This window comes from Malaclemys terrapin, chromosome 23 (assembly GCF_027887155.1).
Source record: "Malaclemys terrapin pileata isolate rMalTer1 chromosome 23, rMalTer1.hap1, whole genome shotgun sequence".
Taxonomy (NCBI): Eukaryota; Metazoa; Chordata; order Testudines; family Emydidae; genus Malaclemys; species Malaclemys terrapin.
In genome coordinates, this window is record NC_071527.1 from 15311566 (window position 1) to 15328997 (window position 17432).

At 48.0% G+C, this 17432-nt stretch overlaps 1 protein-coding gene across 1 annotated transcript; it reads left to right on the top strand.

Annotated features, from left to right (window-relative positions):
- The first annotated feature begins 1434 nt into the window (after positions 1 to 1434).
- LOC128828472 (CD209 antigen-like protein C) lies at positions 1435 to 10538 on the top strand. The gene is made up of 9 exons (XM_054013170.1): positions 1435 to 1531; positions 2120 to 2230; positions 3190 to 3279; positions 4658 to 4708; positions 5112 to 5201; positions 6329 to 6442; positions 7803 to 7939; positions 8951 to 9060; positions 9836 to 10538. The coding sequence occupies exons 1-9, from the start codon at positions 1435 to 1437 to the stop codon at positions 9966 to 9968; spliced, it is 933 nt and encodes a 310-aa protein (XP_053869145.1). The 3' UTR covers positions 9969 to 10538.
- Positions 10539 to 17432: the final 6894 nt, after the last annotated feature.

Here is a 17432-nt window from a genome sequence, read left to right on the forward strand (position 1 = left end):
GCCTGGAGCCAGGGAGGGGCAGGGCTTAGGGAACCCCAGCTGAGGGCTCGCTCCCACCTCCAGGAACTTCCCCTGGCTAGAGGAAGTGCTGGTGGCAGTGGTGCAGATGTAAAGGGGCCAATCCTGCAACCCCTCTCAAATAGCCAGATGTCATGGTCTGTGACATGTTTTTCAGGGCCGTGAATTTGGTAGGACCCTCCTCATGACCCTCTCTGGGATCATGTAACCGCTGACCTAGTGGATTTTGTGCTGGCGTGAGCGAGAGCATGTAGAGTTATCAGCAAAATGCTGAGCTGCTGTCTCCATGGAGTCACTACGAGGCAACGCCTGCTCTTGGATTCTGCTGTTATTGCACATCCTTCCCCCAAGGGCTTCTCCTTTCAGAATTACAAGTGGAAGGGAGGGATTCTGTCTACTTCTCCCCGCGTGGCTAGCCTGCCTGCCAAACTGCCCCTCAGCAGAGTACATAAGCATTGGTTCAACTCGTGGGACAGTCTGGCTTCTTCCACCTGGACAAGTGGTGCTTAGAGAGTTAACACTGCCCCGAAACTCTTAACTAGCTGGTGTGGACGAGCCCCTGGCAGGGTTACAGCTGGTGTAGTGAGCTCCAATCCCCGGCAGTCGCTAGCGTATGTTCCCACAAACCCTGAAAAGTCTACGGGAGATTATCGGATGCAGCAGACTCTGGGGTGTCCAGGTTGGTGTAGAAGGTCCCCTTAGTTCTTCAGCAGTTCATTAGCCATTGTGGGATCAAGATGCCCATGCCACACGCTTCCAGTTGGAAGAGTTACTGTGACTCCAGTTATTGGTGAGAAACTGACATTTTTCTGGCCATGAAACCTTTTGCTAAATCCACCTGCCATCCTGTCCAGTGTGTCCTGGAATAGTACAGGACCCCATCTGCTGAGGTGCTCACAGAGGCTGCTCTATACAATATAGGCAGCTATCAGACGTTTGAGCAGCTGCCTACAGTCGCAAATTTTAGCCTCACTGCCCCCCAGTCATGCAAGACCACACGGCCACTCACTGGAATTTGGCACTGCCACCCTTTCCTTCATGATATAGGAGTGACTGGGCCAAATCTGCCACCCTAGGTGTCTGAGGAGGGGGATGGAAAGTTTTGCCTGGGATGGCAGATTGTCTCGAGCAGCCTCTGGGAGAGAAGTGCTGATTTCAACATGCTCTGATAAAATTCAATGGGAGTTGAGCAATCTCAGAGCCTGGAAGTCTAAAGACCAGAAACTGGAACCACAGAGACGCTATGATTCTGCACTGACCTGGAGAGGAAATGGTTGGGCCACGGTCCCTGGCCTGGCAATTGTGAGAAAGGGAAATGTGACCACGGGCGTCCGTTGCCCCGGAAAGTCATGATGACGTCTCCTATCAATATAAACTGCACCAATGGCAAGGAACAGAACAGACATCTCCACAGCCATGGAGACGGACAGCTTCTACCACAAATGGGACAGCTCAGAGCAAGTGGAACTAGCAGTGCAGGGAGGAAGCCGCGCACCTGGGAGAGCTGGTAAAGGTGAGCTGGCCTGAGGAAGGGTGGTCTTGTGATTAAGGAGCTGCCCTGGGAGTCAGGAGGACTGTGTGCGATTCCTGGCTTTGCTAATTTGAGGTTGGCCGGTGCCAACAATCAGGAGAGTTTCTCTCTCTCCCAAGTAGTGTCTTTGTTAAGTCTGGTTATTTCCATCATCCACATCAACTCCTTTCTTATCATGGGGCAAACTCATCCCTGGGTCACTCCAGTGTCTTCAGTGTTGCTATTCCAGGGATAAAACTGGTCCTGTGAACCTGCCCATATCTTCCCATTAGAGCCTGAAAGGATTCTCATGCTCCCTTTAAGGCAGGGGCTTCTCAATCTGGGTGTCACACTCATCTAAACTTCCCATATTGCCAAAAGGGAGAGGGATTCCCAGCATGGAAAATGGACCTCAGGGAAGGCTGAGAACTACCTCAAGGTATTTACCCTACAGTGAATCCCTCCCTTCCCCTTGTCCACTTATCATCTCTTGTAGGGAACCATGTTCACTGCCTGGAGTCTCTCCCCAAAGGGAATGTTAGGAGGGGGTGATCTTGCATTGAGAGATCTAACCAGTGTTGCTCCCCACAGCTCTTTGCCTCTCCAACTCCACCCAAGGGAAGGCCTTTGTGATCCTGTATCTCCTGCTGGTGATTTGCATTGCAGTGGCCACAGCTCTTATCGTGGTGAACCGTGGGAAATGTACGTCTCCTGATCATGTCTACCTTGACCTCAGATCTCACCTATCAAGAGTGAGGCTGCTCTGACTAGTTTTGGGTGGATTTTAGCAGTGGGGCACAAAATTGGGCTGAGACTGGAGGCTCAGTTACGGTCTTAATTATGGAGCAGTTGCCATTGCTAGGTAACTTTCACTCACCCGTGAGGTAATGTGACCGGATTTTCAAAGCGGTGGGATTTGTCCTTAGCATAATTCCCACTAGCTTTCCATGGGACGTGTGCTCGAAAAACACAGAAAAATCCCACCCCAAATCAGTAACCGGGGCATGTTTGTGGTGACATTTTGAAGGTTGTGAAATATTCATACAAAAATGTTCTTTTGTCAACGGTGTGCTGGGGCCAGTGCAAAGGGCTGGCTGCGGCTTCTGCTAGCGGAGAGGGAATGTCTGGGAGTGAGAACAATGCAACAGGGGCATGGCACAGTGCGCTGCCACAATTGCCTCTTCCACATTAACACAATCGGAGCTTGGGCCCGACAAATACATTCCTTTCCTTTTTAACTTTGCAACCAGCTAACCACACACAAACCGAGACAGGCTCCTTGTGGCAGCAGGCGGCTTTCTGCTCCGCACAGCAGTCAGAGCCCTGCATTGCTCTGGGAAGGCTGAACCTTTTCACTCTCAGCTTTGCTATGCCCCTTTGAGCTCTCCAGCCACATTCTGTGCCCATGTGTAGCAGTAGCAGCTGCACCACAAATCTACATTGTACCGAGGACCGAGCTGGTGTCCAGAATAATGAATCTCTGTGTTGAGCACAGTGTACCTGTAGCGGAGGATCACAGCTAGGAAGAGGTAATGGACATCAGAAGTCTTGGGTGGTAACTGGGAGGAAAGTGCACTAAACAGCAGCACTGATGTCCCCACATCTACGGGTTTCCCCTCCTGTTCAATTTTACTCTGCAATCAAAAGTCTCATATCTACAGTGTCCCAGGGTCTTGCCGAAGCCCAGGAGGATCGAGATACAATAAGAAGAGATTCCAAGAGAAATCTGTCACATCACCAGGACTATCTAGGTGAGAGGATAAAGAAAATGTTTCTATTCCTTGTCGGACTTCGCAAGTCTTTTTTGGTCCTTACACCTCAAGGGAGGGGAGAGTTGGGCGCACGGGGTCAGTTGCAGGGCTGGTGAAGATGATGTAGCTCCTTGGACTTCAGTGGAGCTGAGCAGACATACATCAGCTGGAGATCTGACCACAGCTAAGACAGGACTGTAGATTATTGTGAGGAGTGGGACAACCACAGGAAGTGGAAGCAGCCCTTAGAAGTTGTTGGACAATGTTGTCCTGCTCCTAGGATCACTGATTGTTCAGTGAGATTTTCTTCTGATGAAGTCATGTTTCTACCAGTGTCTCATAGGCTGAGAGTGTTGTCCTGCTGGGGAAGCCCTGACGTAGATGGAATTGGTCTGTTCCAGGAGTAGGCATGTGCCTGGGACTTCCATAAACAGTCACTGCTTGGGTGAGTGGGAACAGAGACCTGTGTCCCCCAGGAAAGATCCCAGTTTAAAGGAAGTAAGGAAGCAATAATCTAGACGGTGGAGAAGTGTTGTGGTGGGTCCCCAGTCATCCAGCAGATGGTCCCTGCAAACCCACCTGCAGTTGGAACCATTCTACAGAGGCAGGGCCAATGGGAACCACCACGCTGCGTGTCCCCGATACCCCTGGATTACCTCAATGCAGTCCTGGGTCTGACCTGTTCTTTCTACCACAGTCCCCCTGCACGGGTCATTGATTTCCTAATTTTCCTTTGGGACACTAACACTGTAACCAGCCTGCACCCACCTGGACAGGATGGGTGTCACTGTGCAGCACGTCACGGGCACTGAGAACATCCCAGTAACAGTGGGTTAGTACTCAGATCCTGCTGCTCCAAAAAGGGTCTGAGCCCCAGATGAGCAAAGGTTGGCTGCTGTTCTGGCTAAGGCCTGGGCTAGAACACACAAGATCTGGCTTCAGTCCCCAGTTTTGCCACTGACTCCCTGTGTGACCTTGAAAGAGTCACTTCATTCCTTTGTATCTCAGTTTCACTATCTGTGAAATGGGTAACATTTCTGGTCTATTTGTATTGGAACCGTCTCTCGTTCTGCGTCTATGCAGTGCCCAGAGCAACAGTGCCCAATCTCAGTTTGGGTTTGTGCAGCACCTGGCACAAAGGGGCCCTAATCTCAGTTGGGGCCTCTAGGCAGCATTGTAATATAAATCATTAATAGCTATAAGTGAAACCCATTTACATCCTTGCAAACGACTGCACTTGCTTTATAAATTTCACAGACTCCTGGATGAATGGTCCTTACCCAGCACTCCTCAGGGGTGGAGCATGTGAGTGGGGCAGCATGAGGTCCTGTGTTGTTATTTAAAATGGAAAATCCCTCTTCTCTCATCTTCCTTTTAGAGTTGAAGATGTCCAAAGAATTCCACGTATTTAACAGTCGACTTCTTAATGGTATGTTCTGCTGATGTTTCTCAAGAGTTGGGCATAAACAGTTCCATTGTACCCCAGCATTCAAAAATCATGAGTGAAGCCCATGAGACTGGCTTAAAAATCATTAATTTTTTAGAAATTCAATACATGTTGGGCTTGATTCTGTTCTGGTTTCTGAACCTTTCGGGTCACGCTTGGGTCACCTTATTAAGCTGTTCTCCGCTACCACGAAGGGTAGAAATTATTTTTTTCTAATGAAAGCTGAGACTCTCTCCTAACTGCATAAATCCAGGAGCTGGGGCTGAAGAAACATATCAAGAGTCACAAAACGGGCAATAAAATTGTGGAGGTTGCACATGGGTGGAGTCTCTCCCTTCAACACACCCAAGTACAGCAGTTGTTTCCTGCTCCCTGTTGTCTGCAGTGTCGAAGGAGCTGGCTGGGGTTAGGCTGGGGATCGAGGAGATCCAAGCGGATCATGTGAAAGACCCATCACATCTCCAGGACGCCATAGGTGAGAAACATCCTTTTCCTTCCTTTACCTGATCACTGCTACTTCCTTGTAGAGGGACTCCTGGGTCTGATCTTCCCCTGTGGAGGGCAAGCTGAAATGGAAGGAGAGAAGGAGGATGAGAAAGGGGAAGTGTGAGGATGGAGCAGGTAACCCTGTATGGATAATCCCATTTTAGTTTGGGATCAGCTGTATCCTGCTCCCATGGACCTCCCCAGGTTTTATCCTGAGCCCAGTTCATGCTGCAGCAGAACTTTGGATCTCAGACCCCGCTCCAGCAAAGGCACTTGGGCATGAGTAACCCATTGGTGAGCAGTGTGACAGGTCCCCCACTGTGCTGATCTAGGAGTTGATGGGGTAGCTTTGTCTCAAGCTGTAGTATTTCCTGCTTTTAGCCCTGGAGGACCCCAGTTCAATCCCCAAGTTGTTACCCACGATAGCAGCTGTCAATCTACTCTAGGCTCCCGATTACTGTGTGGGATACCTGCTCAGAGCAGTCATTTTCGACCTGTGGTCCGTAGACCTGTGGGGGTCCGCACACTATGCCTAAGATTTCAATAGGGGTCCACACCACCATTGAAAAGCTCAGGGGGTTGCAAATGAAAACAGGTTGAACATCACTGGCTTTGTGTTTAAGTGCTTTGCTGCATTGTGGTCTCAGTACTCTGTAAATACATTGGAGTGAGGGGCCAGGGGTTGTGGGGGGACTCTGGTTCGCTCAGCACTGCTGAGAGTTCACAGGGCCTGCAGAAGGAATTCGGGAATGCTCAGCCTTTCTGGTATCCGGCCCATCCAGTGCTAACATGAGCCGGATTCTGTGATGCAGAAGTGGAGTGTGGGCTACCTGATTGTGAGCCTACTGAGGTAAAAATTCACTCACTGAATCCAACAGTTGGCTTGAAGGAAAATCAATGAGCCCAGGATAGCACAGGTGCTCAGGTAATACAATGGTCGACTCCAGTATCAGAGCATGGATAGGTCGAAGGCTGTGAATGGGGACAGAGAGTGTGTTTGCGGATGGATGGACACAGAGAAATTTCCAGCTGCTGTGAAGGAAGGTCTGAGCCAGGCCAGAAATATCAACCTGTTGATTCCGGTGGCATTTTTCTACCCCCTGCCTGCCCTGACAGAGATAAGGAACCTAACGCACACTATGTCGAAGGAGCTTGCTGAGGTGAGAAGGGACCATGACAGACTCCAGCAGGTCTTGAGCAGGGTGCAGGACGAGTTACAGAATCTCACAGGTAAATAGTCGCCGGGTAGGGCTGTGACGCCTGTGACAGCGTTATCTGAAAGGCTCAGTGTCAGTAAAAGGGAACAGCACTTTCGACTGTCATGTTCCCATTAGGCCTATGGCCTGCGCAGCTCCCCCTGCACTGAAACTGACCACATCTCCCAGCTGGGAGTGCCCAGTGGCTGTAGAGCCGGCACAGATGTCTCCGATGCCACCCTCCTGTCTGGCCCCGATTCTCTCATTGGTTCTATGCCTTGGGCACCAGAGTTGGTGTAGAATCATCCAGAGACTCAGGGAACCATAAGCCATTCCCTGATACCTGCCCATCACCCAATGGAAACAGACACAGCTGATAATCTTGGCCCTAGTTGGCTAAATACATAAAGAAGACTAACATGAGATGGATACAATGCTGTATGGCAGAAGCCAGCAGATGGTGCCGTTGTACATCAGCTTGCAAGTTCTCTTCCCAAGCACGTCAGCGGTATTCAGTCTTTGAAGACATGATATGTTGTTGTTTGCAGGCTGTGATATTTTTGGGGGGCAGCTATTTTTTGTTTATGGGCACCTATTTTCCAGGACTAGTGCACGGAGCAAAAATCAACAAGTCATACTAGGAAAATATTAACTCACTGATTTATTTTCAATGGGAAACCGACCTACCAGGCCCTGCCATCTGCTACCACATGTCAGAGGGGTGACACTGCCATGTAACTTAGGGTTACCATATTTCAATCCTGTGAAAAGAGGACACTCCACGGGCTCTGGCCCTGCCCCAACCCCGCCCCTTCCCCGGCCCTGCCCTAACTCCGCCCCTTCCCCAAACGTCCCCGCCCCAACTCCGCCCCCAAGGTGACCAGAGCAAAAAAAACCAAACAACCCCCCCCACCATTCCGCCTTCCTCCGCAAGCGCTGGAGGGAGGCCTGGGAGACGCAGGGGAGTGTGTGTCCGGCCTGGCCCCACGCAGGCAGAACTCTGGCACGGTACCTGGAGGGAGAGTAGGAGGGCAGCCCGTGGGGCCAGGCGGCGGCTGTTCGTCCTCTTACCGTGCATCTCTATTTTCCCAGACATGGCCTGCTTTTTGGAAATTCCTCCCGGACGGGGATTTGAGGACCAAAAAGCCGGACATGTCCGGGAAAATCCGGACGTACGGTAACCCTAATGTAACTTATAAAACCACCCCACAGAGGATGAATATCAAAGTATGAATATTTGCAACAAACTATTTAGCAAGCTTTTCAGGAGGGTGAAATTCATGCTTAAGTCCAAATACTGAATAAATTCTTGAATTCCTTTAACTGCTTGTGAGCAGTTAGAATGCATTTTCACTCTCTAATCCAGGCTTGTCCCATAATTTGACTTCTCACAGAATTCACCTGCATGAAATGTCCACCTGGCTGGCAGCGTTTTGAGAAAAGTTGCTACTTCTTTTCAACATCGACTAAATCCTGGCCGGATTCCTCATCAAGACATTGCAGAAGGAATCCTGCCCTGAGGGAGAATCCACCTTAAGTTTTACATTGAGCCCAGTGCCTGCTGGGAACAGGACTTTGGGAGACTAGTTGGTGATGGGAGGATGCCCATGTAGTGCAGAGGTGGGCGAGGTACTGCTGTGAATCTGGAGTCACCAGAACCTAAATCTGACTCACGAGCACTACAGCTCATAGCGTGTGTATTTCGCTATCCCATCTTCAGTTCTGGATTTAAGGCTCCCCCAGTAACCAGGGTGCAGAATGGGACTTAACAGGGACTGTAAGATGATTCCTTGGTCCCCCTGCCTGGAGGAGACCTATGGCCATGAGATTCACAGTCCCCAGAGGCAGACCCTCAGCAGCTGTAGAAGGATTGAAAATTATCTGCAGTCCTCAGGGAACAGCAGCGTAATATTCAGCCTTATTATTATCACTTACCTGTATTGTGGTAGCACCTAGAAGTACCAATCAGAGCCCTGTTGTGCTAGGTGCTGTACACACATCACAAAAGGACAGTTCCTGCCCAAAACAGGCCAGTGTTCACCTCCCATTCTGAATGGGAGATTTGCAGGGCAAAGGGCAGAGATGAGACATTTGAAGTACAGCTGGTCAGAAAATGAGCTTTTTTTTCCCTGTGGAAAATTTCATTTTTGGGGGCAAACATTTATATATTGCAATTATTTGACTGAAAATCGAAACATTTTAATTTGGAAATGCTGCTGTAGTGCCTCATGGGAGCTGTAGTTTGGATGCCTCAGGCCCCCATTCTTTAGAGGTCAGACTACATCTCCCATGATGCACAATGGTCACTCCTCTTGAAGAGAGGAAGCAATGCATCATGGGAGTGCCTGGTGCATCATGGGAATGTAGGGTGGCCAGCCCTCATGTAAAGGGTTGGAAAAACAGAGGGAGGGATGAGAATCTACAGCGACAGACTCTGCTGGCCACAAACACAGGCCCCACAGGCCCCATGAAACCTCCTCACCTCCCTCCTCACCTTCTGCCTGGGATCATGATTGTCTCCTTCACCTGTTTTCCCACATAGACGTTTTTGTCAAACCACATCACTCAGCCCCACGTGTACTGGCTGGGCCTCAGCGACTCAGCGAAGGAAGGAGAGTGGCGCTGGCTGGACGGCAGCCCCCTGTCTGTTAGGCAAGTCCCTCTTTGTTTGGCCTCTTTGGAGAGAGAACTGTCCCTTACAATCAGCTGTTTCTGCTTTATCTCCTGTCCCGCTAAAGAGCCAGACGGAGCATTGATACCAATGCAATTGATAGTAAAGGGGTCTCTGGTCCCCTTTAGTGGCTAAACCACGTAAAGAAGGTTATGAGTCTGCAACTGCCTCCATGCTAATGTCATCCAGGGTCAGCACAGAGCCGGGACTGGACCTGGGATGTTCCTGGGGAGCAGAAAGCTGCTTGACCATGGGGCATTCTGAATGTCCTGCTAAGGAACGGTGCTGGGGAGAACAGCAACATGGCCCAGGGGACAGGGCCATGGACAAGGAGGCAGCACTCCTGGGTTCTAGTCCCAGCCCCATGAGTGTGCTCTGCGGGCTGACTGTGAGGCACGTCTCTTCCTGCTCTATGCCTCAGTTTCCCCACCCGTACAATGCACTGGAAACTGATGTCGTCCAAGCTGAGAACAGCTCTGGCTTGAGCAGTGGCTGGGCCAGCTTCCCCCTATTCAGTGGCTACCATGAACCTGCCATGGCCCTGACCTCCAGACACCACCTCAAGGAGTGAGTAGGCAGATCAGTCCATGCCCACCTTGACTCTCTCTGCTAAAACTATCAGACCAGTCAGTGCTCAGTGGCATCGGTGACATGGACACCTGTCCCCTAGGAGCTGGCTCATTTCACACCACCTACATGGATTAGGTTTTCAAACCAGAGACCTCTAATTTCACGTGGCTTTGGTTTTCTTCTCAGGTTCTGGGGGCCCGGGGAACCCAACAATCTTGGGGCACACGGGGAAGACTGTGTTATCCTGCGCTTCAATGGAAAGTGGAACGATGCCATCTGCTCCTTGACTCATTACTGGATCTGCGAACGGCAGTGCTAGCTGAGTCCCTGAATCCGCAGCAGGGAGGGGAGGTGTCACACAGCCTGCCCCACGTGGGACTGCTCCGGAGCTTTCATCTCTCTGAATCAGTGATTCTCAGACTGCCGCTCGTGAGCTGCAAGAGGCTTTAATGTGTCTCCTTTGGCTCTTTTCAGCACATGATATTAAAACACTGTGATTTAATTACACTGGTCTACAATTTTTGAGAAGTCGTCTGCTTCAGAGATAAAATGTGCTATTTATTATGTATTTTGATGTGCTGAATTCAAATATGACAATTAAAACAACTGATTGGCTACTCTTTCTAAGATATTTAAATTTTTACATTTTATGTCTATGAATATTGTGTAGATAGTAGAGTTTTAATCATAAATTGTAAACCTAAGTCTTTTCATGTGTTTATGGTTGTTTTACATGATAATATCTCACCTGTCCTGTTTATGTAACACTTTAAAAATCAGCAAAAGGGTTATATAAATAAAATTTATTATGAAACAAAAGGCAAAAAACTATTATGTACGTAGTTTAGTCCTATTCAGTGTCTACTCGGCGCTTCTTGGCTTGTCTCTTGTATTCATTAAATGAAGCATCTCTTGTCACTGTCCAGCAATAGTCTGCAAGCATTGATGGGCTCCATTTGCCCTGATAGCGTTTCTCCATTGTTGCAATGTCCTGGTGAAATCACTCGCTGTGCTCGTCGCTCACTGCTCCGCAGTTCGGTGGAAAAAAATCTAGGTGAGAGTGCAAAAAATGTATCTTTAGTGACATGTTGCAACCAAGGCTTTTGTATGCCTTGAGGAAGTTTTCCACCAACAACCTGTAGTTGTCTGCCTTGTTGTTTCCAAGAAAATTTATTGCCACTAACTGGAAGGCTTTCCATGCCGTCTTTTCCTTGCCACGCAGTGCATGGTCAAATGCATCATCTCGAAGAAGTTCACGAATCTGAGGACCAACAAAGACACCTTCCTTTATCTTAGCTTCACTTAACCTTGGAAATTTTCCACGGAGGTACTTGAAAGCTGCTTGTGTTTTGTCAATGGCCTTGACAAAGTTCTTCATCAGACCCAGCTTGATGTGTAAGAGTGGTAACAAAATCTTCCTTGATTCAACAAGTGGTGGATGTTGAACACTTTTCCTCCCAGGCTCCAATGACTGTTGGAGTGGCCAATCTTTCTTGATGTAGTGGGAATCTCTTGCACGACTATCCCATTCGCAGAGAAAACAGTACTTTGTGTATCCAGTCTGCAGACCAAGCAAGAGAGCAACAACCTTCAAATCGCCACAAAGTTGCCACTGATGTTGGTCATAGTTTATGCACCTCAAAAGTTGTTTCATGTTGTCATAGGTTTCCCTCATATGGACTGCATGACCAACTGGAATTGATGGCAAAACATTGCCATTATGCAGTAAAACAGCTTTAATACTCGTCTTCGATGAATCAATGAACAGTCTCCACTCATCTGGATCGTGAACGATGTTGAGGGCTGCCATCACACCATCGATGTTGTTGCAGGCTACAAGATCACCTTCCATGAAGAAGAATGGGACAAGATCCTTTTGATTCTGGTGCATCAGGGACCGGCAGTCCTTCTCCGTGGGGTACTGGGCGTATAGCTGATGGAATGTTTGGATAATTCACAGTCCACTTTTTCTTCTTTGACACACCTTTCCCAACTGAAGGCACCATGCAGAAGTAACAATTGCTGGTATGATCTGTTGGCTCTCTCCAAATCATTGGCACTGCAAAAGGCATAGATTTCCTTTTCCTGTTCAACCACTGGCGAAGATTTGTTGCACAAGTGTTGCAGCATATGTGTGGGGCCCATCTCTTGTCCTGATCTCCAATTTTGCAGCCAAAATAAAGGTGATAGGCTTTCTTAACCATAGTGGTTATATTGCGCTTTTGTGATGCAAAAGTCACTTCACCACAAACATAGTAGAAGTTATCTGCACTGTTCACACAAGTACGAGGCATCTCTGCTCACTTTGGCTAAACAGAAATGTGTCCCTTTGCAAAATCAAACACTGACAAATAAGAGAGCACGACACTTGTATGATTTCTAGAGCTGATATAGGGCAATTTGTTCAGCAGAGTGATGTAAGCTTCGTTATGATTGCATCATCCATGACTTCTAGGAATAACATGATGCAATTCATATCATGTATGACGCAATACCAGCTTCAGATTGCATCATTCATTGTTTTGCCTAAAAAGCAAGTACTGTCCAAACCCAGTCATAGATTTATTCATAGATCCAGTCAAAGATGTATTTTAGTCATTTCTGGTTTAAATTGAGATCCCTTCCCTTTATAACTCACTTATCCTCCGCCATTCCCAAGTCAAGGGTCATATATACTGACCCAATAGCATATCTTGAAAACTAGAGCCAATCAACAATTTTAAGCATCATTTTCGTTCTCAGTGACCCAGAATTAGTAAAGTTTGACTACATTTATTTCAGAAGCATTTTGACTGTACAGCAGTGTTATTAATTGATCTATTTCAGAGTAGCAGCCGTGTTAGTCTGTATCTGCAAACAGAAGAACAGGAGTACTTGTGGCACCTTAGAGACTAACAAATTTATTAGAGCATAAGCTTTCGTGGACTACAGCCCACTTCTTCGGATGCATATAGAATGGAACATATATTGAGGAGATATATATGCACACATACAGAGAGCATAAACAGGTGGGAGTTGTCTTACCAACTCTGAGAGGCCAATTAATTAAGAGAAAAAAAACTTTTGAAGTGATAATCAAGCTAGCCCAGTACAGACAGTTTGATAAGAAGTGTGAGAATACTTACAAGGGGAGATAGATTCAATGTTTGTAATGGCTCAGCCATTCCCAGTCCTTATTCAAATCGGAGTTGATTGTGTCTAGTTTGCATATCAATTCCAGCTCAGCAGTCTCTCCTTGGAGTCTGTTTTTGAAGTTTTTCTGTTGTAATATAGCCACCCGCAGGTCTGTCACTGAATGACCAGACAGGTTAAAGTGTTCTCCCACTGGTTTTTGAGTATTTTGATTCCTGATGTCAGATTTGTGTCCATTAATTCTTTTGCATAGAGACTGTCCGGTTTGGCCAATGTACATGGCAGAGGGGCATTGCTGGCACATGATGGCATATATCACATTGGTAGATGTGCAGGTGAACGAGCCCCTGATGGTATGGCTGATGTGATTAGGTCCTATGATGATGTCACTTGAATAGATATGTGGACAGAGTTGGCATCGGGGTTTGTTACAAGGATAGGTTCCTGGGTTAGTGGTTTTGTTCAGTGATGTGTGGTTGCTGGTGAGTATTTGCTTTAGGTTGGGGGGTTGTCTGTAAGCGAGGACAGGTCTGTCTCCCAAGATCTGTGAGAGTAAAGGATCATCTTTCAGGATAGGTTGTAGATCTCTGATGATGCGCTGGAGAGGTTTTAGTTGGGGGCTGAAGGTGACAGCTAGTGGTCTGTTATTTTCTTTGTTGGGCCTGTCTTGTAGGAGGTGACTTCTGGGTACTCGTCTGACTCTGTCAATTTTTTTGGACACAAATCTGACATCAGGAATCAAAATACTCAAAAACCAGTGGGAGAACACTTTAACCTGTCTGGTCATTCAGTGACAGACCTGCGGGTGGCTATATTACAACAGAAAAACTTCAAAAACAGACTCCAAGGAGAGACTGCTGAGCTGGAATTGATATGCAAACTAGACACAATCAACTCCGGTTTGAATAAGGACTGGGAATGGCTGAGCCATTACAAACATTGACTCTATCTCCCCTTGTAAGTATTCTCACACTTCTTATCAAACTGTCTGTACTGGGCTAGCTTGATTATCACTTCCAAAGTTTTGTTTTTCTTAATTAACTGATCTATGTTATTAACCAATCTGGATGCTTTTACTATGTTATTAACCCATTAAATTATCAACTTACACTAAGCTACTAACTTATTTGCTGTGAGAATAATATGTACAGATATGAAACTAAATATTTCCCATCACACTGTTTCGATATGAAGAGTACTATAGTCAATGAAACAATGAATTCACTCTACTGTGGCGCTTTTGCGTAACGGTGATGGCTAATTTGGCTCCTGAGCCACTGAGGCCCGAGTATCGCTGCTCTACACGCTGGGCGGCTATTGCAGCGAGTGGAGCTATGGGACGGGATCATGGAAAGCAGAGGTGGAGAAGGTGACTGGCATTGGACCGTCTAATCCGTTTCCCTCCCATACTGGGGCCCAGGGCGGGGTTGTTCCCCTCAGGGCTCTAGCATTAACTGTGGCTCCCGCCCTTCCCCCAAGACGTTGCAATTCCCCGGCCTGGTAGATCTCATTGCCAGGCTGTTCTTCCTGACACTGGGCCAGAGTCTGATCTCAGGTGCGCTGCTGTAAATGCAGAGGCTGTACTGGCTTCAGGGGACTCACCCCAAACTGACATCGATGTGAGTGGTATCAGAATCGGGGCCAATCACCCTCAAACGTCCTTTTCTTAATTTCATCCCATTGCTCCTCGCAAGACCCCCTCAGTCAGGTCTATCTTGGAGGCCAGGGGAGGCCAGGAGTGGGGAGTATTGACTTGGGAAGGTTGCAGGGGAGTTTTACTGGGGCTGTCTGCATTGGGGATGGGAGACTTTCCTTGAGGGAAGATACCTGAGCATGTAACATGAGAACCCAGGTGGGGGGTTGAAGATCACATGACCTCCTGGCCCGGGGAAAGAGACAAAGGGAGAGGAGGGGCTGGAGAGTTTCAGTTTGGAGCTGGCTGTGAAAATGGAGGGGAGGCCAGACAGACCTCCTGACCTCCCCTAGCCCCCAAGATGGACCTGACTGAGAGGGGTCCTGTTGTCTGTACCTGAAAGACCTGTCTGGGACTGTGTTCCTGTCATCTAAATAAACCTTCTGTTTTACTGGCTGGCTGAGAGTCATGGTGAATTGCAGGAAGCCGGGGGTGCAGGGCCTTGTGTCCCGCAAACTCTGTGACAGCAGGATAAACATATTAATTAAACAACTGCTTGTTGGAGAGGTGATTTTCTAACTGGTGCCGGGACGCAGCCCAATCTGCTGTAAATCAGATTCGGCATCACTGCTTTATAGTCCATAGGGCCAAATCCCTAGCTGGTGTAATATAACTGGCATTAAGGGGCCACATCTCCAGCTGATATAAATCAGCATTGCTCCTTGGAGTCACGCAGCCATATCCCCCGCTGGTGTGTATTTACATAGTTCCATTGTCTTCAAATAGCTCTATGCTGATTTCCACCAGCTGAAGATGTGGCCCAGAAAAGTGGTCATCTCTCTCTCTCTCTCTGTCTTTGATATCTGGGGAGTTTCTGTTCCGGGTGTTTTCTTTTTTAAATACCAGAGAGTTTGTTACAAACATTTTGCAGGCGTATGCAAATTCACAGATCACCTCTACTGGAGCATGGCAGCCTGTGTGGGTTTCTCTTTTAGTGGACGGTACAGAAGTGGGTTTACCACATTTACCAGGGGCATGCGAGTGAAAGTGTGCGACACCATGTGAATCAGTGTGAGAATGTATGTGCACACGCATGTGTATGTGCATCTGTGTATGTTTGTACATTGACACCAGCTAAGGAGCTCGCCTATTTAATTTAGAAACAACAAAGAGTCTGGTGGCACCTTAAAGACTAACAGATTTATTTGGGCATAAGCTTTCGTGAGTAAAAACCTCACTTCTTCGGATGCATCCGAAGAAGTGAGGTTTTTACTCACGAAAGCTTATGCCCAAATAAATCTGTTAGTCTTTAAGGTGCCACCAGACTCTTTGTTGTTTCTGAAGATACAGACTAACACGGCTACCCCCTGATACTATTTAATTTAATGGACTTATTCATGATTTACACCCATATATACAAGATCAGAATGAACTCCGCTCTGTGTGTTATTCCTGGATATCACGTTAAGGCTAGGAGCAGCAGAAGTTTGGAGTTCAGGTAGTGCTAAGTAAAGATCTCCAGAGTAGATTCTGATCTTAGTTACACTGGTATAAATCCAGAGTCACACCTTGGCACTCAGTGGAGTGACACCAGATTTCCACCCGGGGAAGAGTGCAGAGCCTGGCCCTTTGGCTGAACACTTCAGTGTATGTATGTTGTGGAGTTTAGGCCATGAGCCCCTGGGAGGAAGGATGGTGAAGATGGGAAAACATCTTTGCTCCATCGAGCAGGAACATGTAATATGATTCAGCAAGTCAAGGGTTAAAGGATTACTTTAGGAGCTCTATCTATAGCAGGTGAAAAGTCATTGCAAGCAACCCTTGTTTGGATGCCCTGGGCTCATGATCCCTCAAGGCATCCCTAGGTGCTTCCAAGGTTTGGGTGACCTACCTGCCTGTGAAGCCTGGGACACGGTCATTAGCTCAGGTTTGTCTGGACAGGTACTGGTTTCTTCTCACAAGAATTGCAGTTGCCCTGGCTTCCACCCCCACTAGTGACCTCCATCCCACAATTCAGTGCTTTGTGTTAAGAAATTCCCACAAGCCCCTTCACCCAGGAACTACTGGACAGGTGAGTCCCAGAATGCACGGGAACAACCATGTCTGCAAGGGGTGGATGGACCTGGTGAGACACACAAACACATATACTGTAATGATCATAATAGGACCCTCACATCAGAGCTCACAGCTAGTATGGGAAGCGTCCTTCTTACCCTAACCCATGACGCCTTCCTGTGTGGGCAGGACAGGGCCAGTTCTAGGTGATGAGGATCACTGGGACCTAACAAATGTGGTACATTATTAGCAGGTGCAGATATATCCTCTTCTAGTCCCTTCTTCACAGCACTGTGGTTTGCTGCATCAATGACCATCTTATTTATAAAATAAATAAATAGATGCTTAAAAATAAAAGTGTTGCCAACCTATACCTCCATCTGCTACTGGGCTACTCACTGCTCCGGCGATCTGACGGGCATTATGGGATCGGTATCCCACAATGCACTTGGGGTGAAACTGATCTCTCTGCAGAAGGCTAGCCCAAGGCTTAGGGCATAAGGAGGATGTACGTGGTGCCTTGGCCGGGGGAGTGATGTGTATTGATGCCCACTTGCCAACAGCCCAGCTCATAGCTGAGGTACACTTATCTGTGGCAGGGGCCTGCACTGGCACTGATCCCTGCTACAGGACTGAGGTATCGATTGAGTTGTAGGATAAAAGTCTAGCCACCTATGCAAAGCCAGGGAAGGACTGTGTGTTTCCTCCACCAACCACCCAGAGCCAGGGCGTGGGGACATTGGCGCAGCTAGGACAGAGGTCTTCCTATGGCCTCTAGGAGAAGCTGCAGTGGGGCTGGCCGCTAGTAGAGACAGGATATTGGGCTAAATGAACCACGGGTCCAACCCAGTATGGTGACTCCTATGCTCTAGAGCGTGGCTCTCAACCTTTCCAGGCATAGAACGGTTGTTTTGCATACCCCCAAGTTTCACCTCACTTCAAAAGCACTTGCTTACAAAATCA

What these genes read in the sequence shown, in the direction of transcription:
- LOC128828472 (XM_054013170.1), top strand. Translation starts at nt 1,435, where the DNA reads ATGGAGACGGACAGCTTCTACCACAAATGGGACAGCTCAGAGCAAGTG. An exon ending in ACATCTCCAGGACGCCATAG is followed by an intron (nt 5,202 to 6,328) that starts GTGAGAAACATC and finishes CTGCCCTGACAG; the next exon opens with AGATAAGGAACCTAACGCAC. An exon ending in CGAGTTACAGAATCTCACAG is followed by an intron (nt 6,443 to 7,802) that starts GTAAATAGTCGC and finishes GACTTCTCACAG; the next exon opens with AATTCACCTGCATGAAATGT.